Source organism: Lithobates pipiens, unplaced genomic scaffold (genome assembly GCF_037356315.1).
Source record: "Lithobates pipiens isolate NorthernLeopardFrog02 unplaced genomic scaffold, aLitPip1_a1.2 Scaffold_13, whole genome shotgun sequence".
NCBI lineage: Eukaryota > Metazoa > Chordata > Amphibia > Anura > Ranidae > Lithobates > Lithobates pipiens.
The window spans coordinates 188,643,608-188,663,010 of NW_027507718.1; the positions used below are offsets into that span (position 1 = coordinate 188,643,608).

The 19,403-nt window shown below is 47.4% G+C and overlaps 1 protein-coding gene across 1 annotated transcript in view; it reads left to right on the forward strand.

Moving 5' to 3' along the window:
* Positions 1-19,403, forward strand: part of PCSK4 (proprotein convertase subtilisin/kexin type 4) — a 206,463-nt gene that overhangs the window by 123,481 nt on the left and 63,579 nt on the right. The window contains exons 8-10 of the mRNA XM_077476003.1: positions 3,429-3,641; positions 18,439-18,539; positions 18,620-18,723. Of these exons, the coding sequence (XP_077332129.1) occupies positions 3,429-3,641; positions 18,439-18,539; positions 18,620-18,723 (418 nt within the window). The remainder of the gene's footprint in view (positions 1-3,428; positions 3,642-18,438; positions 18,540-18,619; positions 18,724-19,403) is intronic.

A 19,403-nucleotide genomic window follows, 5' to 3' on the forward strand; every position in this document is an offset into this window, starting at 1 on the left:
TGGTCACATACAGAGGCTGAGTACAGCCAAGCATGGCTGAGCATGGCCGGGTATTGCAGGGGTACCACCAAGAGTGGCTGGGTATTGCAGAGTATCATTGGGTATGGCTGGGTATTGCAGGGTATCACCGAGTATTGCTGGGTATGGCAATTTATGGCAGAGTATTGGGAGGGTATGGCAGGGTATTGTCAGGGAATTGAGGGATTAATTGTCGGTGAGCAGCACTGTGGGCACTGCAGATCCAGCTCACAGCGATGCTGACACCGATCTGTCCCCCTCCGCTGTACCGATGGTGACGCTGGTTTGTTTGTGATCGCTCTGTCATTTCACTGAGCGATCACGTGGTAAACGGCCATGATGAGCGGCCATTTACTGTGATCCATGATGCGCCGGTTCCACACGGATGCTCTCGAGTGCGTGCCCCAGGGGGCGCGTGAGAGCGGATATTCTAGGAGGACGTCATATGACGGCTTCCCATAGTTAAGCAACCGCCCTGTAGCCGTCACTCGGCTATGGGCCGGTTGTTAACTGGTTAAACTAACCTTTACAACCCCTTTGACCTTCCAGTTGTATAAACAGTACACAGATAGACCTTCAACAGACCTCATTTGTCTTAAATGTTTACACCTAATAGGATTTGTAGAGATGAAGAAACTTGATGCATTTCTCAGGAGTATAAATTTTTTTCTAGTGCTGTCTAAGATACTATCCACTAGTAGTCTAAAACTTTTCCCAGAGGGACATCTCTTCTTGGGGACTCTGTAGCTGTATTTGAACAAAGGGAGTTTCACAAAGGTTAACCACAATTACATGTGCAATGCTAGTAGTTTCACATACCTTATATAATCGCAGGCAATGTTGTAGATCTGTAAATAAACCACTCAACAAAATACAGATTTTGACCAGCTATTTATTTTGTTTATTTCCTACCTACATGTTCATATAAATGCTTTTAAGGCTCGCTAGGGTGTACTTAAATGGTAAATCACTTTCATGGGGAAAAAAATGTCAAAACAAATATAGCATAGTGATGGAGAACCTTGGCACCCCAGATGTTTTAGAACTACATTTCCCATGATGCTCATGCACTCTGCAGTGTAGTTGAGCTTCATGGAAAATGTAGTTCCAAAACATCTGGGGTGTCAAGATTAGCCATCACTAGCATATACAATTGCAACTCAAGTAATTTTGTAATTGAATGTTATTAAAAATTACCTTTCCTTTTCAATCTGCATTTCTGTAAAATGCAATATGGCTACCTGGAGGTGTTCTGTACACCTGTATACTGATCGCCCCCAGTAATGTTACCTGCTTGTGTGATTGGCTTACTGATTTTCCCAGAAGTCTGTATGAAGATACAAGTCGGATATCAGGCATCCCCTGCAACAAAAATGTAATTTTTGGTGAGGAAATCACTTCTATTTCTATGTTCACATCTATGCGGCTGCGCTTGATGCGTTTTTCAGGCACATTTTGCAGTGTATTTTGCATTTTTAAATGCATTTTTTCATGCATTTTAAGTTTTTTCTTTTTCCCCCTCTTTAAACACACTGTATATAGCTGATTGCTAAGGAGGGGGCCGGGAAGCCGGCCGCCATGTCTTTAACAACCGGTAACATCGACTGTCAGCATGTTTCCCCGTAGACAGCCGAATATAAAAAAAATAAAAAATTGCTGGCAAAAAAGAAAAAAAAAATGCCGTGGTGTTAGCCAAGTGGGGAGCTCCCAGAATCCATACCAGACCCTCATCCGAGCATGGAAAAAATACTTTTTTGAATTAAAAAAAAAAACACGTAAATTTAGCCCAATTATTGATACCGAATATGTCATTCTTTCAAATTGCGCACGCTCGTGGAATGGCGACAAACTACGGTAATTAAAAATCTCCAGAGGCGACACTTTCTTTTCTTCTTTTTTTTTTTTTTTTTTTTTTTTACAGTTTATCGCTTTAAAGTTAACAGAGGAGATCTGTGCTAGAATTATTGCTCTCGCTCTAATCCAACGATCGCAGATCATTTCCGCTGCTGATCTCTCTGGGAAGCGGCAGGAAGAGGGGGGCACCTCTCCCGCTGCCCATAAGTGATTCTGTGGTGAATCCCCCACTAGGACCACTTTTAGGTGAAAGAGGATCGCCCACTGTGTAAAAATATACCATGGTTATGGCAGCTAGCTGCTGCCATAACCATAGTATATAATGTTGAGGTGTGGCGAGGTATAGTGGCGGCACAGTGGTGTAGTGGCTAGCACTCTCACCTAGCAGTAAGAAGGGTCGCTGGTTCGAATCCCAACCACGACACTGCCTGCCTGGAGTTTGCATGTTCTCCCTGTGCCTGCGTGGGTTTCCTCCGGGTACTCCGGTTTCCTCCCACAAACCAAAGACATGCAGGTAGGTTAATTGGCGTCTGTCCAAAATTGGCCCTAGTGTATAAATGGGGACCTTTGATTGTGGGTAGGGACCCATGTGAGTGTGTAAAGTACAGGGATGGGGACAATTGTAGACACTCAGGTTGAACTAGATGGACTGGTGTCTTTATTCAACCTTACTAACTATGAAACTATGAGACTATAGGTGCCTGTGAGATGTCCATCAGCTGAGGCAGTGGGCGGCAGGTGTGTGTCGCAGGAGACTGATCAGATCGCTGGAACGGCAGGTGGCAGCAGAGACAGCAGACTCCAGACTGGATAGGCAGATGGCAGGTGCAGGAACCAAGTAGCATGCAGAGCGGGTGAATAACTGGATGCATGGTCAGACGAGCTAGATCGGCGAAAGACAGTCAGATACAGGCATATACGGCAGGCAGAGAATGGTCAGGAAATGTGCAGAAGTCAGCAATGCAGAATCAGGCAGATGGCAGAGCAAATCCAGAGATAGGCCAAGGTCAGGGCACGTAGCGTTCAAGCAAGGTCAGGGCAAGCCAGGTAATTAACAGAAGTCAGCACAGGAACGGATACAGGAGCACAGGTAATAGCTGTAGATCAGACAGAACTGGCACCAATATTAGCGCCCCGCGTGAGTGCAATTGTGAACAGTTATAAACGGGCAACTGAACACCTGCTTAACTGTATATGTGTTGAGGCTTCATCTGTACTATGACTAGTGCCTTTCTGACACCTGCCCTGCACCTGCTCTGAATTCAGGAGCAGTGCTGCATCATCCCACACCATCACAGTGAGCTGAATGAGGAGGACTTCACCTGCACTTAAAAGTAAGTGTTGCAGTATTTTATTTTTTATTTTTGTAAGGCCATAATTCTATTTTGAGTGGAAAAACCTTGACAATGCTTGTAAATCACGTGCCTCATTTCAAACATAATTACAGTAAGTACAGCTTGTTTATGTTGAACCTTTTAACTGCATGTCTCTTTGCACCATAAAGCTGCCTTGCTTTCTTCATCACTTGCCTTCTCAGTGTTTTCTTTTGTTTTTAGGGACGTGGTGGACTTGGTTCCATTTTTGTTTGGGCATCTGGAAATGGTGGCCTGCATTATGACAACTGTAATTGCGATGGCTACAGCAATAGTATATACACGCTATCTGTCGTCAGCACCACGGAGAATGGAGAGATTCCATGGTATAGCGAGGCTTGCTCATCCATACTCACTACTACATTTAGCAGTGGCAAAAAGAAAGACAGGCAGATTGTAAGTATCTGTCATGATACTTGCATTCCTCACAGCCACCACTCTAATGCACCCACTCCACTACCCTCTCCACCGATGTATTTCACAGAGATGTTCATGATTCGGAATAGAAATTGCACTACTCCTCAACCTTTTAGGTCTCAGAGCCAAAATTCAGGAAGGCATGGCCAGATGTGGGTCTGACCCCATCCTAATGATAGCAGTGATTTTTGTGTTTTTGGATTGGCTGCAGCTTAGTGCTCATCTCTATAAACTCAGCATTAGGTAAAATGGTAGGAATTTTTTTTAACCGTGTAGCGGTTAGGGATCAATAGATATCCCAGATAGGGATCAATGAGCCTGACATTGATTGCACCCACGATCCACTGATTGCGGTGCTCTGCAGGCTCCTGTTATAAAAAGAAATGCACAATTTGTTTTTGTATTTTTCCTGCAAAAAGTTTTTTTTTTTTATACAGGTGAACCTAGCCTCTATCGTGAACATATAAATAGAAACATTATGAGGTTATGTGAACATACAGCGCATCCGGAAAATATTCACAGTGCTCCACTTTTTCCACATTTTGTTATGTTACAGCCTCATTATTTTCCTAAAAATTCTACAAACAATACCCCATAATGACAATTACAGCCTCAAGTCTTTTTGAGTATGATGGCTACAAGTTTGGCACACCTATTTTTGGTCCATTTCTCCCATTCTTTTTTGCAGGACTGCTCAAGCTCAATCAGGTTGAATGGGGAACATCAGTGCACAGCCATTTTCAGATCATCCAAGTAATGTTCAATCGGGTTCAAGTCTGGGCTCTGGCTGGACCACTGAGCTCAGGTTCACACTGAGCTGCGGGAATGAAACCGTTCGAGTTCAGCTGAACTTGCACAATTTCACTCTCACGTGTCAGTTCCGATTTCGGCCTAGATTTCACAGACATCTGTGCGGGTTTCTGCACAGATGTCAATGGAAATCGCACCCTGAAATCGCAAAAAAAGTAGTACAGAAACTACTTTTTGAAATCGGTGTGGCGCCGCAAATGCAGCGTTTCACTGATTAGGGCAGTGCAATTGCTGACAATTTGACATCAAATTGAATGTCCTTAAGCCCTGGTTCACACTGGTGCGTTTTCACATGCAGAGTTGTCCCGTAGCCACTACTTTATCTTGGCTGTGTGCTTAGGGTCGTTGTCCTGTTGGAAGATGAACCTTTGCCCCAGTCTGAGGTCAAGCATGCTTTGGAGCAGGTTTACATCAAGAATGTCTCTGTACATTGCTGCATTCATCTTTCCCTTGATTCCGACTATTCTCATAGTTCCTGCCACTGAAGAACTACCCTACAGCATTATACTGCCATTACCATGCTTCACTGTAGGGGGTGGTATTGGCCAGATGATGAGCGGTGCCTGGTTTCCTCCAGACACGATGCTTGCCATTCAGGCCAAACAGTTAAATCTTTGTTTCATCAAACCAGAACATTTTGTTTCTCGTGGTCTGTGAGTCCTTCAGGTGTCTTTTGGCAAACTCCAGGCAGGCTGTCATGTGCCTTTTACTGAGGAGTGGTTTCCGTCTGGCCACTCTACCACACAGGCCTTATTGTTGGAGTGCTGCAGAGATGATTGTTCTTCTGGAAAGTTCTCCTCTCTCCACAAAGAAACCTTGGAATGCTCACAGAGTGACCATTGGGTTCTTGGTCACATCCCTGACTGAGGCCCTTCGTCCCCAATCGCTCAGTTTGGCCGAGCGACCCACTCTAGGAAGAGTCCTGGTGGTTCCAAATTTCTTCCATTTATGGATGATGGTGGCCACGATGCTCCTTGGGACCGTCAATGCTGCAGAAATTTTTCTGTACCCTTCCCCAGATCTGGGCCTCGATACAATACTGTCACAGAGGTCTTACAGGCAATTCCTTGGACTTCATGGCTTTGGTTTTTGCTCTGACACGCACTGTTAACTGTGGGACATTATATAGACAGGTGTGTGCCTTTCCAAATTTGTGTCCAACTGAATTTACAAAAGGCGGACTCCAATCAAGTTGTAGAAACATCTCAAGGATGATCGGTGGAAACAGGATGCACCGGATTTCAATTTTATGAGTGTTATGGCAAACGCTGTGAATACTTATGTACATGTGATTTATTTATTTTTTCCTGTTTTTTACTTTTAATAAATTTGCAAAGCTTTAAACAAACTTTCTTTTTTGTTCATTGACGGATACAGCTCCTTTAAATCTTGACCATAGGGTTATCACACCACCTTCAGGCGAGGACTGAGCAGAACATGTAATACAGCTAAAAACAGCAGAACTGCATAGCTCCGCTCGGGGGGGCCTGCTTCCTGCATCTCAGTTTTTTTTTTTTGCCTAGTGAAGGAGAAGGACCTAGGCTCCCTGAAGGGACCATTGGTCCTGGGGATTTTTGGATTTTTCCACAAGATTTTGAGCCTGTGATCGTCTATCAACAGCCTGGCTGGGTGACAGGCTGGATAATGTAGATCCTTGTAGTCTCCCCAGCCTGGCCATCGAGTGTGAACAGGCCCTAGCTATACGCTGGGTCAGCCACGACATGCCCTTTCTGCTCCAGGGACAGCCGGTGAGCTATATGCTCCAGGGAACACATATGATCGGGCTACTGTCTGTGTCAGTGTGTCATGGCCAGCAGCCACCCCGTACTGATCGGATGGGATGGGTAAGTACTCGGATGGGATCGGATGGGTAAGTACAGCTCTCCGTGCCTCGGCAGGATAGAGCAGCTGGGCATTTCCTGGGAGGTCTATTGGGGGGTCTCTCGCTCTCCCTTTCCTCTCTCCCTATCCCTGTTTTCCCTCCTCCCCCTCTGCTGTGAGGTGGTAGTGTAAAGAAGCACCTCAATGTGCTGCCGCTATTGTCCGGCAGCCGCAGCCATTTTCCTGTAGTTTTTTTTGCAGAGCATCACTGTCAGCCATCTTCTAGAGGTCCGGCAGCCATTTTCCTGGAGTTTTTCTATACAAGAATGGCTGGTGGCCATTTTCTTTTAGCCTCAGTGCATTTTTACCTCCAGTGCTGGGTCATTTTACCTCAGAACGGCGTGTTTTTTTCTCTCTGGGCACCTGTGACTAGACACAGCGGTCAGCGGCAGCACTCTGGCAGGGTGGCGAGTTCTGCGATGGGGCCCTCAGTCTATGAGCAGCTAGGAGGGTGGGATTGTGTACCTTGTCCTAAGTCCACAAGTGTGGCAGACGAGGTGGGTCAGCATGACGTCGGGAGCCAACGCTTCTTCCCCAGATATCCCTGTAATTGCAACCGGCTCATCTGCAAATAATGCAGTGCCTATGGACACATTGTCTGCGGTCCTGGAAACATTCGTTGCCAGGGTGGAGGCCAGGGTGGAGGCGGTGTGTGGGTGCAAGGGGGGGTAAAAAAAAGTCCCTTGCCCCCCCCCCGTCCTCTGGGGAAAGCTCTGTTCTGACGTGTCAGAGGATGCAGACCAGGACCATTCGGACAGTGAGTATGATTCCGGGTCAGTGCAGGAAAAAGCACTAGTTGGAGCACTTATCACCGCTGTGCGGGATACCCTGAAAATACAGGATGCAGTAGGATCTTCTGCTGAGGTGTTGGCCCCTTTTGGGTCCTGTAAACCGACCCGTACACCTCTGTATTTGACTGATAAGTTCATCTACAGGGAATGGTGAAGCACGCAACAGGCCTTTTCAGTCCCAAGAGAATGGCGGTGCATTACCCCTTTGAGGAGAGCCTCCTTAAAAAATGGATGGCTCCTCTGGTCTTTGACCCCCCCAGTATCCAGTGAATAAAGTACTGGCCACAGCCTTGGTGTCACAGGCGCTTACTGAGTGGGCAGAGTTATTGCACCGTGAATTGGCGAAGCAACAGTCTTCCCCAGTCTGCACAGAACTAGCAGACCAGTTGGTGCACAGCCTTAAGTATGTCTGTAATGCGGCCCTGGATACAGTCCCCCTGCTCTCTAGAGCATCGGTATCAGCAGTGGCGCGACGGCACCTAATTTGGCTTAAATGCTGGTCTGCGGACCAAGCATCTAAAAAAGCTCTGGCGGATTTGCCCTTCCTTGGTGAGAGGCTATTTGGAGCTTCGCTGGACGACATTATTAAGAATGTTACAGGTGGGAAGAGCGCATTACTCCCACAGTCCAGGAAGGGTAAGAAGCCACGCCGTAAGCAAGGGCCCTCCTTTCCCGCTCAAACTGCTTTTTCGCCCGACCGGGGCGACAGGTAAGCTCTCCTAGTCCGATATGGCGTCTGCTGATGGACAAAAGTGTCCCTGGTTTCGCAAGCCCAACAAGCCTGCGAGCAAAAATACTGCCGTATGAAGGTTTGCCCTGGGGGTCCTCACACTGGTGGGGGGTCACCTTCGGGAGTTTGCAGCTTGGTGGTCCTCACTGCTGTCTGACCAATGGGTCTGCGAACTGGTTTCATTGGGCTACAAGAGTTTTTCTTGTCCACCAAACAGATTTTTTCCCTCCACCATACCTTTACTCCTGGCTCACTGGGAAGCCCTGTTAGGGGCAGTAAAGGACCTGCTCATAGGCAGGGTGATAGTGCCTGTTTCCAAGCTGGAAAGGTTTCAGGTATTCTATTCCAATCTGTAGTCCCCAAAAAAGAAATGGGTACGTCCAATCCTGGACCTAAAAGCCCTCAACTGCTTTGTGAAAGTACAAAGGTTCCAGATGGAATCAGTTCGCTCCGTGGTCGCTGCACTTCATCAGGGGGACTTCCTGGCATCTCTGGATATCCAGGACGCGTACTTGCATATACCCATATGCCTCAGGCATCGGAGGTTCCTGCGATTTGCAGTTGGGGAAGAGCACTACCAATTAGTCGCTCTTCCTTTTGGCCTGGCGTCCGCACCCCGAGTCTTTACCAAAATGTTAGATCCAATTCTGGTTCTGTTAAGGCAACATGGGATCGCAATCGTGGGTTACCTAGCCGACGACCTTCTGAGAGCATCTTCCCTCTCAGAATTAAAGGAGGATGTGGCCATCATGCAAAGTCTGCGGGAGTTTGGTTGGGTGCTGAACCTAAAAAGGCGGCGCTCATGCCAACTCAACGCCTGGAGTACCTGGGCTTGGTGCTGGACTCTGTGGAAGCGAGAGTGTTTCTCCCTTCCGACAAGCTGGAAACTCTCGAGCCGCGGTGAAGTTATTGATGAACCGCAGGTGGTAGTCGCTGCGCTTCTGCATGCGAGTTCTGGGCCTCATGGTAGCCTCCTTCGAGGCGGTACCGTATGCCCAATTTCACACCCGAGTCTTGCAGAAGGAGATCCTGTCCAATTGGGACAAATCTCTGTTATCCCTGGATCAGATTCGGGTGAGACAGTCAGGGATTCTCTACTCTGTTGGCTGAGGTTTCTGGCCCTTCGGTCCAGGAGATCTTCCTTCCTATCCATTGGACGGTGATTACAACAGACGCCAGCCTGACCAGATGGGGTGGAGTGCTGGGGATACAGTCGACCTAGGGCCTCTGGTCCCGGGAAGAATCACTGTTGCCGATCAATGTGTGTCGGAGGACTAGCAGGTTACAGGCCTGTCAGCGTCTGCACTTCCCTGTGTGCCCGTGGGGTAGAACGGTGCACACGGGTGCGCGTTGTGAAGGATTTGTGCATACAGGTGCGTGAATTAGCGGGTTCGCGCACACACAATATTGCGGGTTGGCGCATGCATGTGCGCGATGCGGCGCAATGGTGGGCGCACAAGGCAATTCCCCCTGACAGGCCTATAAAAGGCAGCCTTGTGTTCTGTGTCATTGCTGGTTTGTCTTTTCAGCTCCAGTGTTCCCGTGCCTTGTCTGTTTCCTGTGCCTACCCGTTGTGACCTGGACTGACCTGACTACTCTTGGACCTCTCCTACATTTGACCCTTGGCTTGCCCCTCGGACCTCTTTCTGCTGGATACCTGTGTTTGTTTTTTTGTTTGTTTTTTTTTGTTTTTTTTTTGTTTGAAACATTTTATTGAAAAGCCAATATTACAGTACAGCAATAGTATTGACATTAAATGAACAGTGTACAGTCAATAATACAGAGAAGGGCAGTAATAGGTTAGGTACACGTACAGTTCTGAATTGGTTAGTGTTGTATACATCATCTTTTCCACTAGTGTTGACAAATAGAATTCCTTCTTGAGAGCATTGAAAACACCCAGTTCACTTTCATGTTGTTTATGTCTTGGCTTAGTTTGTGAAGGATAGGAAGCGAGTTTAGTAGTATGGCCTTTAACGGGGTGGATCATATGATTGCCCAAGCATGTTGCTCAGTTCTCCGGATGCCCCAAATGGGGTCACACTGCGTCTCGAGAAAGGAGCACCAGATCTTAAAATGGCTATGATATTCGTGAAATGGGTAGCCTATCTGGGTGGTAACCAGTAATTTGGTTAGTTGAATAAGTATTGTGTTGGGCACACTTATCCCATTTAGGCCACAATGGGAGAGCCCGTGTGGGGTCAAGTAATTTTGCAGGTTTGTTAACGCTTTGGCTGGTCAAATTATGCAGTTGTCAATGTATTTTAAAGACTGACTCCTGGATACCTATGCTGGTGGGCACGTAAGGTTTATGTAATCTGAGGTCTCTTTGAATTGTTTCCACTTAGACCATATTTTGTGGAATTTAGTTGGGTTTTCCGCAGTTTGGTGTATGAGGGCCTCCATTTCCTCTATTTTATCTGGATACCAGTGTTTGATCCTCGGCCTCCTCCTTGTCTCAGCCTGCTCCTTGTGTTTTACACCCGATCTGCTGCTTGACTTCTGTGTATGACCCTGGCTTGCTCTCAAGACTCCAAATCTGTCTGGACTTCCTTGTGCTTGACCCCTGGCCTTCACCTGTTCCAAGCTCCACTCTCAGCTTCAGGTGTTGGAGCCCCAGCCGAACTTTCTCCAAACAAGAGTCAAGTCCATCCTTCACGGGTACCTCTTCTTCCAGAAGACCTTCAGCTTACTTCACCTGCTGGCAACCCGTGCCCAGTACCCGATGTTCCACTCTCAGGGTTACTGTGCACCCAGTTGCAAGGAAAGCCCCTCTCAGCAACTCGGCCCTGGTGAGTACCTGAGATTACAAATCAGCCATGTCAGAGGCCGACATCTGGCTCACCCCTCGAGGCCCTCTACCAGCAGGTTGCAGCCCTTACCCAAGCTGTGCAGTGACTTCAAGATGGCTACTTCCAGATTGAGGGCCACCTACAGCACCTGGCTACCTCTCCAAGTCCTCCGGATCCTGCATCCGCTGCAGCCAGTCACAAGCTCAAGGCAGCCCCGCATCTGCAGTAGTCATGACCCTTCCCAGAACCCAGGGTCCCCAATCTGGAGCGCTTTTCTGGCAAGAAGTTTAGGGCATTCCAAAATGCATGCCTTCTTATCTGGCCCTCCAACCCAAGACTTTCCACTCCGACTCGGTGAAAGTAGGTTTCAGAATTTATCTGACAAACCACAGTCTTGGGCCCATAACCTCTTGGAACAGAAGAGTCCCCTTCTTGATTCAGTAGAGACCTTCTTTGAAGCTATGGCCCTGTTATACGACGATCCCCAACACACCACCACAGCCCAATCCATCCTGCACTCCCTGACCCAGGGGAAGAGATCGGTGGAGGATTACACTGTGGAATTTTAAAAATGGTCTGGGGACACCAATTGGAACGAGGCCACTCTTAAGTACCAATATCGCCTGGGTGTTTCTGAGACTTTAAAGGACGAGTTGCCCAGGTAGATACCCCCATGTCCTTGGAAGATCTGATCAAGTTGGCTACCAAACTTGACAGACTTCTACAGGAACATTGCTCCGAACATCTCCAGACACCAAGACCGACCTGGATGTCACCTCGAGGGCCTCCTGTACCCTGCTCCGGTCTCCGCTCCTTCCACTGACAGCAAACCCATGTAGCTAGGTCTAGTCCGATCTCCGCTCACCCCTGATGAGAGACTCCGTCGGAGTCAAGCCAACCTTTGCCTGTACTGTGGGGCAAAGTTTGGCTTGACGCCTGTACTGTGGGGAAGCGAGCCACTTTCTACATAGCTGCCCTGTGAGACCTAGTAATTGCCAACCTTGATTTTCTGTAAATTGTCAAGTCTCGGGTTCCACCCAATCTCACCTTGCCCTCCCGGTTTCATTATAGGTGGCGGAAGAGGAGTTTCAGCTGGGAGCCTGCACATTCCACTTCAAGAGACAATATCTTCAAATTCACCTGGCTGATGGTTCCTTACCTTGCTCAGGCCCTGTGACCCAAGAAACGGAACCCATTCTGACATCCACAGAATCTGGTCATAGCGAATTGCTTTGCTTCAATATCATTAGTTCACCCATGTTTACGGTCATCCTTGGGTTCCCATGGCTGCAAGCCTATGATCCACAGATCAACTGGAGCAAGAAGTGCTCTTCTCCTCTGCATATCGCTCACAGCATTGTCTCCTGCCGACCTCCAACAAGTCCACCTCCTGCCTAACTATACAAACAATACCAGATAACCTTCAACATGTCCCCCCCAGCTTATCATGAATTTCTGAACATTTTCGATAAGAAAAAGGCCAATAGTTTGCTGCCCCATCGGCCTTATGATTGCCCCTTTTTAGTTGAACAAAGACGGTTCCCTCAGGCCTTGTGTGGACTATAGGGAGCTCAAGAAAATAACTATCAAGAACAGGTATCCACTTCCTCTCAAGCAATCCACCTCCTCTCAAGCAAGCCCAGGAAGCCTTTGAGGAATTAACCACTTACAGACCGGACATTTTGCTCGTCAAAGACCAGACCACTTTTTGCGATTCGGCACTGCGTCGCTTTAACTGACAATTGCGCGGTCGTGCGACGTGGCTCCCAAACAAAATTGACGTCCTTTTTTTTTCCCACAAATAGAGCTTTCTTTTGGTGGTATTTGATCACCCCTGCGGTTTTTATTTTTTGCGCTATAAACAAAAATAGAGCGACAATTTTGAAAAAAACGCATTATTTTTTACTTTTTGTTATAATAAATATCCCCCAAAAATATATAAAAAAACATTTTTTTCCCTCAGTTTAGGCCGATACGTATTCATATTTTTGGTAAAAAAAATTATTAATTTTTAAGTTATAGCATTTACAAAATAGGGATAGTTTTATAGCATTTTTATTAATTATTTTTTTTTTTTATTTTTTTTTTTACTAGTAATGGCGGCGATCAGCGATTTTTATTGTGACTGCGACATTGTGGGGGACCCATCGGACATTTTTGACACATTTTTGGGACCATTGTCATTTATACAGTAATCACTGCTATATAAATGCAGTGATTCCTGTGTAAATGACACTGGCAGTGAAGGGGTTAACCAGTGGGTGGCAGTGTAGGGGTTAAGTGTTCATAGGGGTGTGTTACTAACTGTGGGGGGGTTGGGCTTTCATTTAGTGAACACTAATATCTGCTCCAATCACATGAAGCAGAGATCAGCATCACTAGTTGCTAGGCAGAATGGAGAAATGCTGTTTACATGGCATTTCCTCCATTCAGCCGTCCCGTGAGATGATCGCGGGTATGCCCGCGGCGATCGAGTCCGCGGGCCCCGCAACTGGACTCACGGGGTCCCGACCAGCGCGCCGCGCTCCCGATGGCAGGGCGGCATTGAAGATTGGACGTACCTGTATGCCGATATGCCTGCCCGTGCCATTCTGTCGACGTACATCGGCGTGCGCTGGTCGGGAACTGGTTAAAGAGACTTTTTATGTCAGCTCCCATTCTTTAACATCCTGATCCAAGTCTCCCTTATGTATTAGTAGATGCTTGTGCATCCGCAACGAGGGCTATTGTATCCCAAAGAAGTGGCCCAAAGGCTCTTCTCCACCCGGGTGCCTTCGCTTCTCGAAAACGTAGTCCTCCGGAGAAGAACTATGATTTTGGGGACCGAGAGCTTCTTGGCCAAAAATTTGCCTTAGAAGAGTGGAGATACCTACTGGAGGATGCGTCCCAGTCCATCATGAGTTTTACAGATCACAGGAACCTGGAGTACCTTCGAGTTGCTAAGCGCCACCACGACGAGCACGCTGGGCACTCTTTCTCCAGGTTCAATTTCCATATCTCCTACCGCCCTGGTTCTAAAAATGGGAAGGCCGACGCACTCTCCCGAATGTTTCCAGAAATTAATGAATCACCTGAACCTGCAACCATTCTATCCCCACATAACTTTCTCCAACTCATCCAACCCGATCTAAAAACAGCCATTAAGCAAGCCACCAATCAATTCACTGAAGCTGCAGCATCCTCCTTGGAATAGAAAGACTGCATACTATGGGCACACAGTAAGATATTTGTCCCCCCTTTGGGAAGACTTCAGATCCTACAAACCTTCCATGATCACAAGATGGCAGGACACTTTGGGATCCAGAAGACTGCCGATCTGATCAATCGCTCTTTTTGGTGGCCTGTGTTATCTGCCAGCGCTACAAGGGGTCAAACACCAAAGCCTGTTCCCGAACGCCCTTGGAAAGCAATCTCCATGGATTTCATTGTCGATCTCCCGCCCTCTGACGAATTCACTACGATTCTAGTGGTGGTGGATTGCCTCTCAAAAATGGCACCCTTTTTACCCATATTAGGCACTCCTTCTGCTGTAGCTACAGCAAATATTTTTATAAGGGAAGTTGTAAGACTGCATGGCGTTCCCCCTCAACATTGTGTCTGATAGGGGAATTCAATTTACCTCCAAGTTCTGGAAGGACCTCTGCAAGGCTCTAGAGATCAAGATCTCTTTCCTCTGCATATCATCCGCAAAGCAACGGTCAAACGGAGTGAACTAATCAAACATTGGAACAATACCTCCGTTATTTATGCTCCTGTTCCCAAGACAACTGGTGTACTATTCTGCCCTGCGCGGAGTTTGTCTACAACAGCTCCATACACTCTGCCACCAACCAAACACCTTTTTGGGCCAATTACGGTTTTCATCCTTCCTTCCTGCCAGATTTCGTTCCCGAAGTCTCTACTCCCGCAGTACAAAAACAGGTAAAATCAATCCAGGTCAACTTTCTACAGATCCAAGAAGCTATGAAAAAAGACCCGAAGGACTACGAGGAGTATTATAACAGAGGGAGAAAGAATTGCCCAAGTTTTAAGATCGGGGTGGAAAGTGTGGCTATCCGCTGTCAATCTTAAATTGCCGTACCCATCACGTAAGCTCTGTACAAAATGTATTGGTCCTTTCAAAATCAAGAGCGGTGAACCCAGTGGCCTTCGAGCTTGCCCTGCCCAGTTCTTACAAGATTCACCCTGTATTTAATGCATCCTTGCTAAAGCCAGTGGTTCCAAACTCCTTCGCCGGAAGAGAAATGGCACTACTTCCACCAGTCAAATTAGAAGCTAAAGAAGAATTTGAGGTGGAGGCTATAGTGGACTGTAAAGGGGGGGGGGGGGGGGGACAGACCCAGTACTTAGTGAAGTGGAAAGGGTATCCCCCTGAAGACAACTCTTGGGAACCCTCTAGTAATATCCATGCTCCCCGCTTAATACAGGACTTCCCCCGGAGGCATCTAGAGATACCAGCCAGGTTGGGCATCCAGAGGCTGCCCCTTGGGGGGGGGGGGGCACTGTCAGAGGACTAGCAGATTACAGGCCTGTCAGCGCTTCCCTGTGCGCCTGCAGGGTAGGACGGCGCACACGGGTGCGCAATGCTACGGTCTTGCGCATACGGGTGAGCAAATCAGCGGGTTTGCGCACACACAACATTGCGGGTTGGCGCACACTGCAGCCCAATGGCATGCGCGCGGCTATGCGCACAACGTAATTCCCCCTGACAGGCCTATAAAAGGCAGCCTTGTGTTCTGTCATTGCTGGTTTGTCTTTCCAGCTCCAGTGTTCCTGTACCTTGTCTGTTTCCTGTGCCTACCCATTGTGACCCGGACCGACCCGACTACTCTTGGACCTATCCTACATGCTTGACCCTGGTCTTCTCCTGTTTCAAGCTCCACTCTCAGCTTCAGGTGTTAGAGCCCCAGCCAGACTTTCTGCAGCCAAGTGTCAAGTCCATCCTGCATGGGTACCTCTTCTTCCAGAAGACCTTCAGCTTACTTCACCTGCTGGCAACCTGTGTCCAGTGCCCACTGTTCCACTCTCAGGGGTACTGTGCACCCAGTTGCAAGGGAAGCAGCTCTCAGCAACTCGGCCTTGGTGGGTACCCGACTATGTGCTCGAACTTCAGGGAATCAGGCTATGCCTCTCCACATGGACAAGGAGGCTACAGGGGTGTCCGATTAGGATCCAATCAGACAACGCCACGGTATCAACCATCAAGGAGGAACAAGGAGCTCAGCCGCAGCACGAGAGGTTGCTCATATCCTGTGGACAGAACGACATGTCGGCCATATACATCCCAGGTGTAGAAAACTGGCAGTCGGACTACCTAATTTGCCAGATGCTGGACCCAGGAGAATGGTCGTTGCATCTGGAGGTATTCAGGCTTCTTTGCTGGAAGTGGGGCACACCAGATGTGGATCTCTTGGCCTCTCGGCTCAATCGAAAGGTACAGAGATTTGTGTCCAGGACAAGAGACCCCTGGGCAGACGCATTACAGGTTAGTGGCTCCATGGGAGCTGTACCGGCTGATTTATGCCTTTCCTCCACTCAATCTGTTGCCACGTCTGCTACGCAGAGTGGAGGCCAAGGGGATTCCAGTCATACAGATTTGAGAACATCAGGGAAATTTCGTTGTTGACACCTTCCCAGAAAGTTGTCTTTTTTAGTGGCTATTAAATCTGCCAGGAGGGTTTCTGAGTTGGCGGCCTTGTCTTGCAAGTTGCTCTGTTTGGTTATCCACAAGGATAAGGCGGTGCCAAGTCCACAACACTTTTTTCTTCCAAAGGTGGTTTTGGCTTTTCATCTTAATGAGGACATTGTATTACCATCCCTTTGTCCTAAGCTGACACATTCTAAAGAAGTTGCCCTACATTCCGTGGATGTGGTTCGGGCTCTGAGGGTATATCTGTCTGCTACGGCTCCCTTCTGAAAATCAGACTGTTTGTTTCGGTGACCGGTCCGAAAAAAGGTTTAGCGGGCTCGTTGACCACCATTTCCCAGTGGATCAGACAAATCGTGGTCCAGACTTACGCCTTGAAGGGGCAGGTGCCCCCCTTTCCTGTCACGGCCCATTCCACCTGGGCAATTTGGACCTCCTGGGCTTTCCGATTTATCAAGCGTCTGTTTCCCAGGTGTGTAAGGCGGCGACTTGGCCGTCCGTTCACACTTTTACAAAATTCTACAAAGTTGAGGTAAGAGCATATTCAGATGCTTGCTTTGGCTGCAAAGTTTTGCAGGCAGCTGTGTAAAAGTTGCAATTTACACCTTTTTTATTAAGAAAAGTTACAATTTTGTTGTAAACGCATTTTTGATGCATATGTTGGCAAGTTCTGGTGCGGCCATTTCCGAGGGCAATTCCTCCGTTGAGGCATGCCTCTGGTTGTGGGTCGAGTTATGTTTTGCTGTTTTCACCGCTCGTTTTGACACTGCTTGGGGACGTCCCTACGGTCAAGATTTAACCATTTGCCGCCCGCTGTATAGCAAAATGACGGTGGTAAAGTGGTTTTTAATACCTTGACCGAACGTCATATGACGTGATCAGGATATTGAGCCGCTGCGCGCCCATCGTTGTTGCGCAACTACGATCTCGGTAAAGAGTCTCTGACGGAGACTCTTTACCATGTGATCAGCCGTGTCCAATCACGGCTGATCACAGTGTAAATAGGAAGAGCCGTGATCAGCTTTTCCTCACTCGCGTCTGTCAGAAAGATGCCAGCCCACAATGAGCATCACTGATTGGCATGCATTATTGTTTGGCACTGATTGGCATCCATCCCTATACAATAATGTACACTACAATGCCCATCCGTGCCGCCTAGAATTGCCCATCCGTGCCGCCTAGCAGTGCCCATCTATGCCACCTATCAGTACCCATCCGTGCCGCCTATCCATGCCACCTATCCATGACAATCCATGCCACCTATCGGTGCCGCCTATCAGTGCCACTTCATTGATGCCACATCATTGGTGCCCATCAGTGCCCAAATACCACCAAAAGAAAGCTCTATTTGTGGGAACAAAATTATAAAAATGTAGCTTGGGTACGGTGTAGCATGACCCTGCAATTGTCATTCAAAATGCGACAGAGCTGAAAGCTCAAAATTTGTCTCGGCAGGAAGGTTTACAAGTGCCCGGTATTGAAGTGGTTAAAGGAGCTGTGTCTGTCAATGAACGAAAGAGAAAATAGGATTTTTGTACTCACCGTAAAATCCTTTTCTCTGAAGTTCATTGAAGGACACAGCACCCACCTCTTCTGTTTTACGTTGTACTGCTTGTTGACGTACTGAGCTGCAGGAAGCAGGCTGAGGGGTTATAGCCAGAGGGACTGCCCCCTGGGCGGGGCTATACAGTTCTGCTGTTTTTTTACATGTTCTGCCTAGTCCTCTCCTGAAGGTGGTGTGATAACCCTACGGTCAAGATTTAAAGTAGCTGTGTCCGTCAATGAACTTCAGAGAAAAGGATTTTACGGTGAGTACAAAAATCTCCCATTTCTTCTTTCACGTTGTCATTATGGGATATTGCTTGTACAATTTTGAGGAAATTTATTTAACCACTTTGTAATAAGGCTGTAACATAAAATGTGGAAACAATTAAGCGATGTGAATACTTTCCAGATGCACAGAGCAGTAATTTCTCCTTCACCAAGTGTAATTTTTTTATCTACAGTGGCAGTTTATGTAGGAAACAAAGTAGCACTAAATGTATGTGAATGTCTGGAACTTTACCCTGTATAGCATGTATATTAGCAGTCTTACCAAGATTGACTCTTCCCAAATTTTTTTTAGACTACCACTGACCTGCGCAAGCGGTGCACTGAGCACCACACAGGAACATCAGCATCTGCACCTTTGGCTGCTGGGATAATTGCCCTTGCACTCGAAGCTAAGTAAGAACTACAGTCAAAAATTGTGAAATTGATGTCTTAGGAGAAATCCTACTTATGATTTATTTGTGATTCTTGCACAGTCCTGCCCTCTCTTGGAGGGATGTCCAGCACATTGTGGTGAGAGCATCAAGTCCTGCAAATCTGGTTGCCAATGACTGGGAGATAAATGGAGTTGGGAGAAAAGGTAAGAAAAGAAATCATATCTCAATGCATGGGAATCTTTTAATTATCTTTTTAATTAAAGCACACTCATAGTGAACATATACCAAGAAACTAGTGTCACTTAAAGAAAAGGTGCCCAAGGGCCTTAGGCAATTGTTCTGGCAGACCCCACTCATCTTTCATCTTGTGAGGGTCAAAGAATGTGCATGAGTAGCATTACAAGATATTGTGGTTTGCCAAAATGCTTAACATGCTCTCTAAAATTTGGGGTCTTCATGTCTTGCAGAAATGGGTTCAGGGGTTCCAAGGGGGTGCCTTTTCCAAAGGTCAAATAATTATTTATACACCTCATTATATGAGGTGTTTTTAATGTTACATTTATAACAGCAGGCACAGATTGGGCATCGCCATGTATGAATATACTAAAGGGATGACACAGTGGTGTAGTGGTTAGCACTCTCACCTAGCAGTAAGAAGGGTCGCTGGTTCAAATCCCAACCATGACACTACCTGCCTGGAGTTTGCATGTTCTCCCTGTGCCTGTTCGGGTTTCCTCCGGGTACTCCGGTTTCCTCCCACACTCCAAAGACATGCAGGTAGGTTAATTGGCTTCTGTCCAAAATTGGCCCTAGTATATAAATGGGGACCTTGGATTGTGGGCTCCTTGGGGGTAGGGACCAATGTGAGTGTGTAATGTACAGT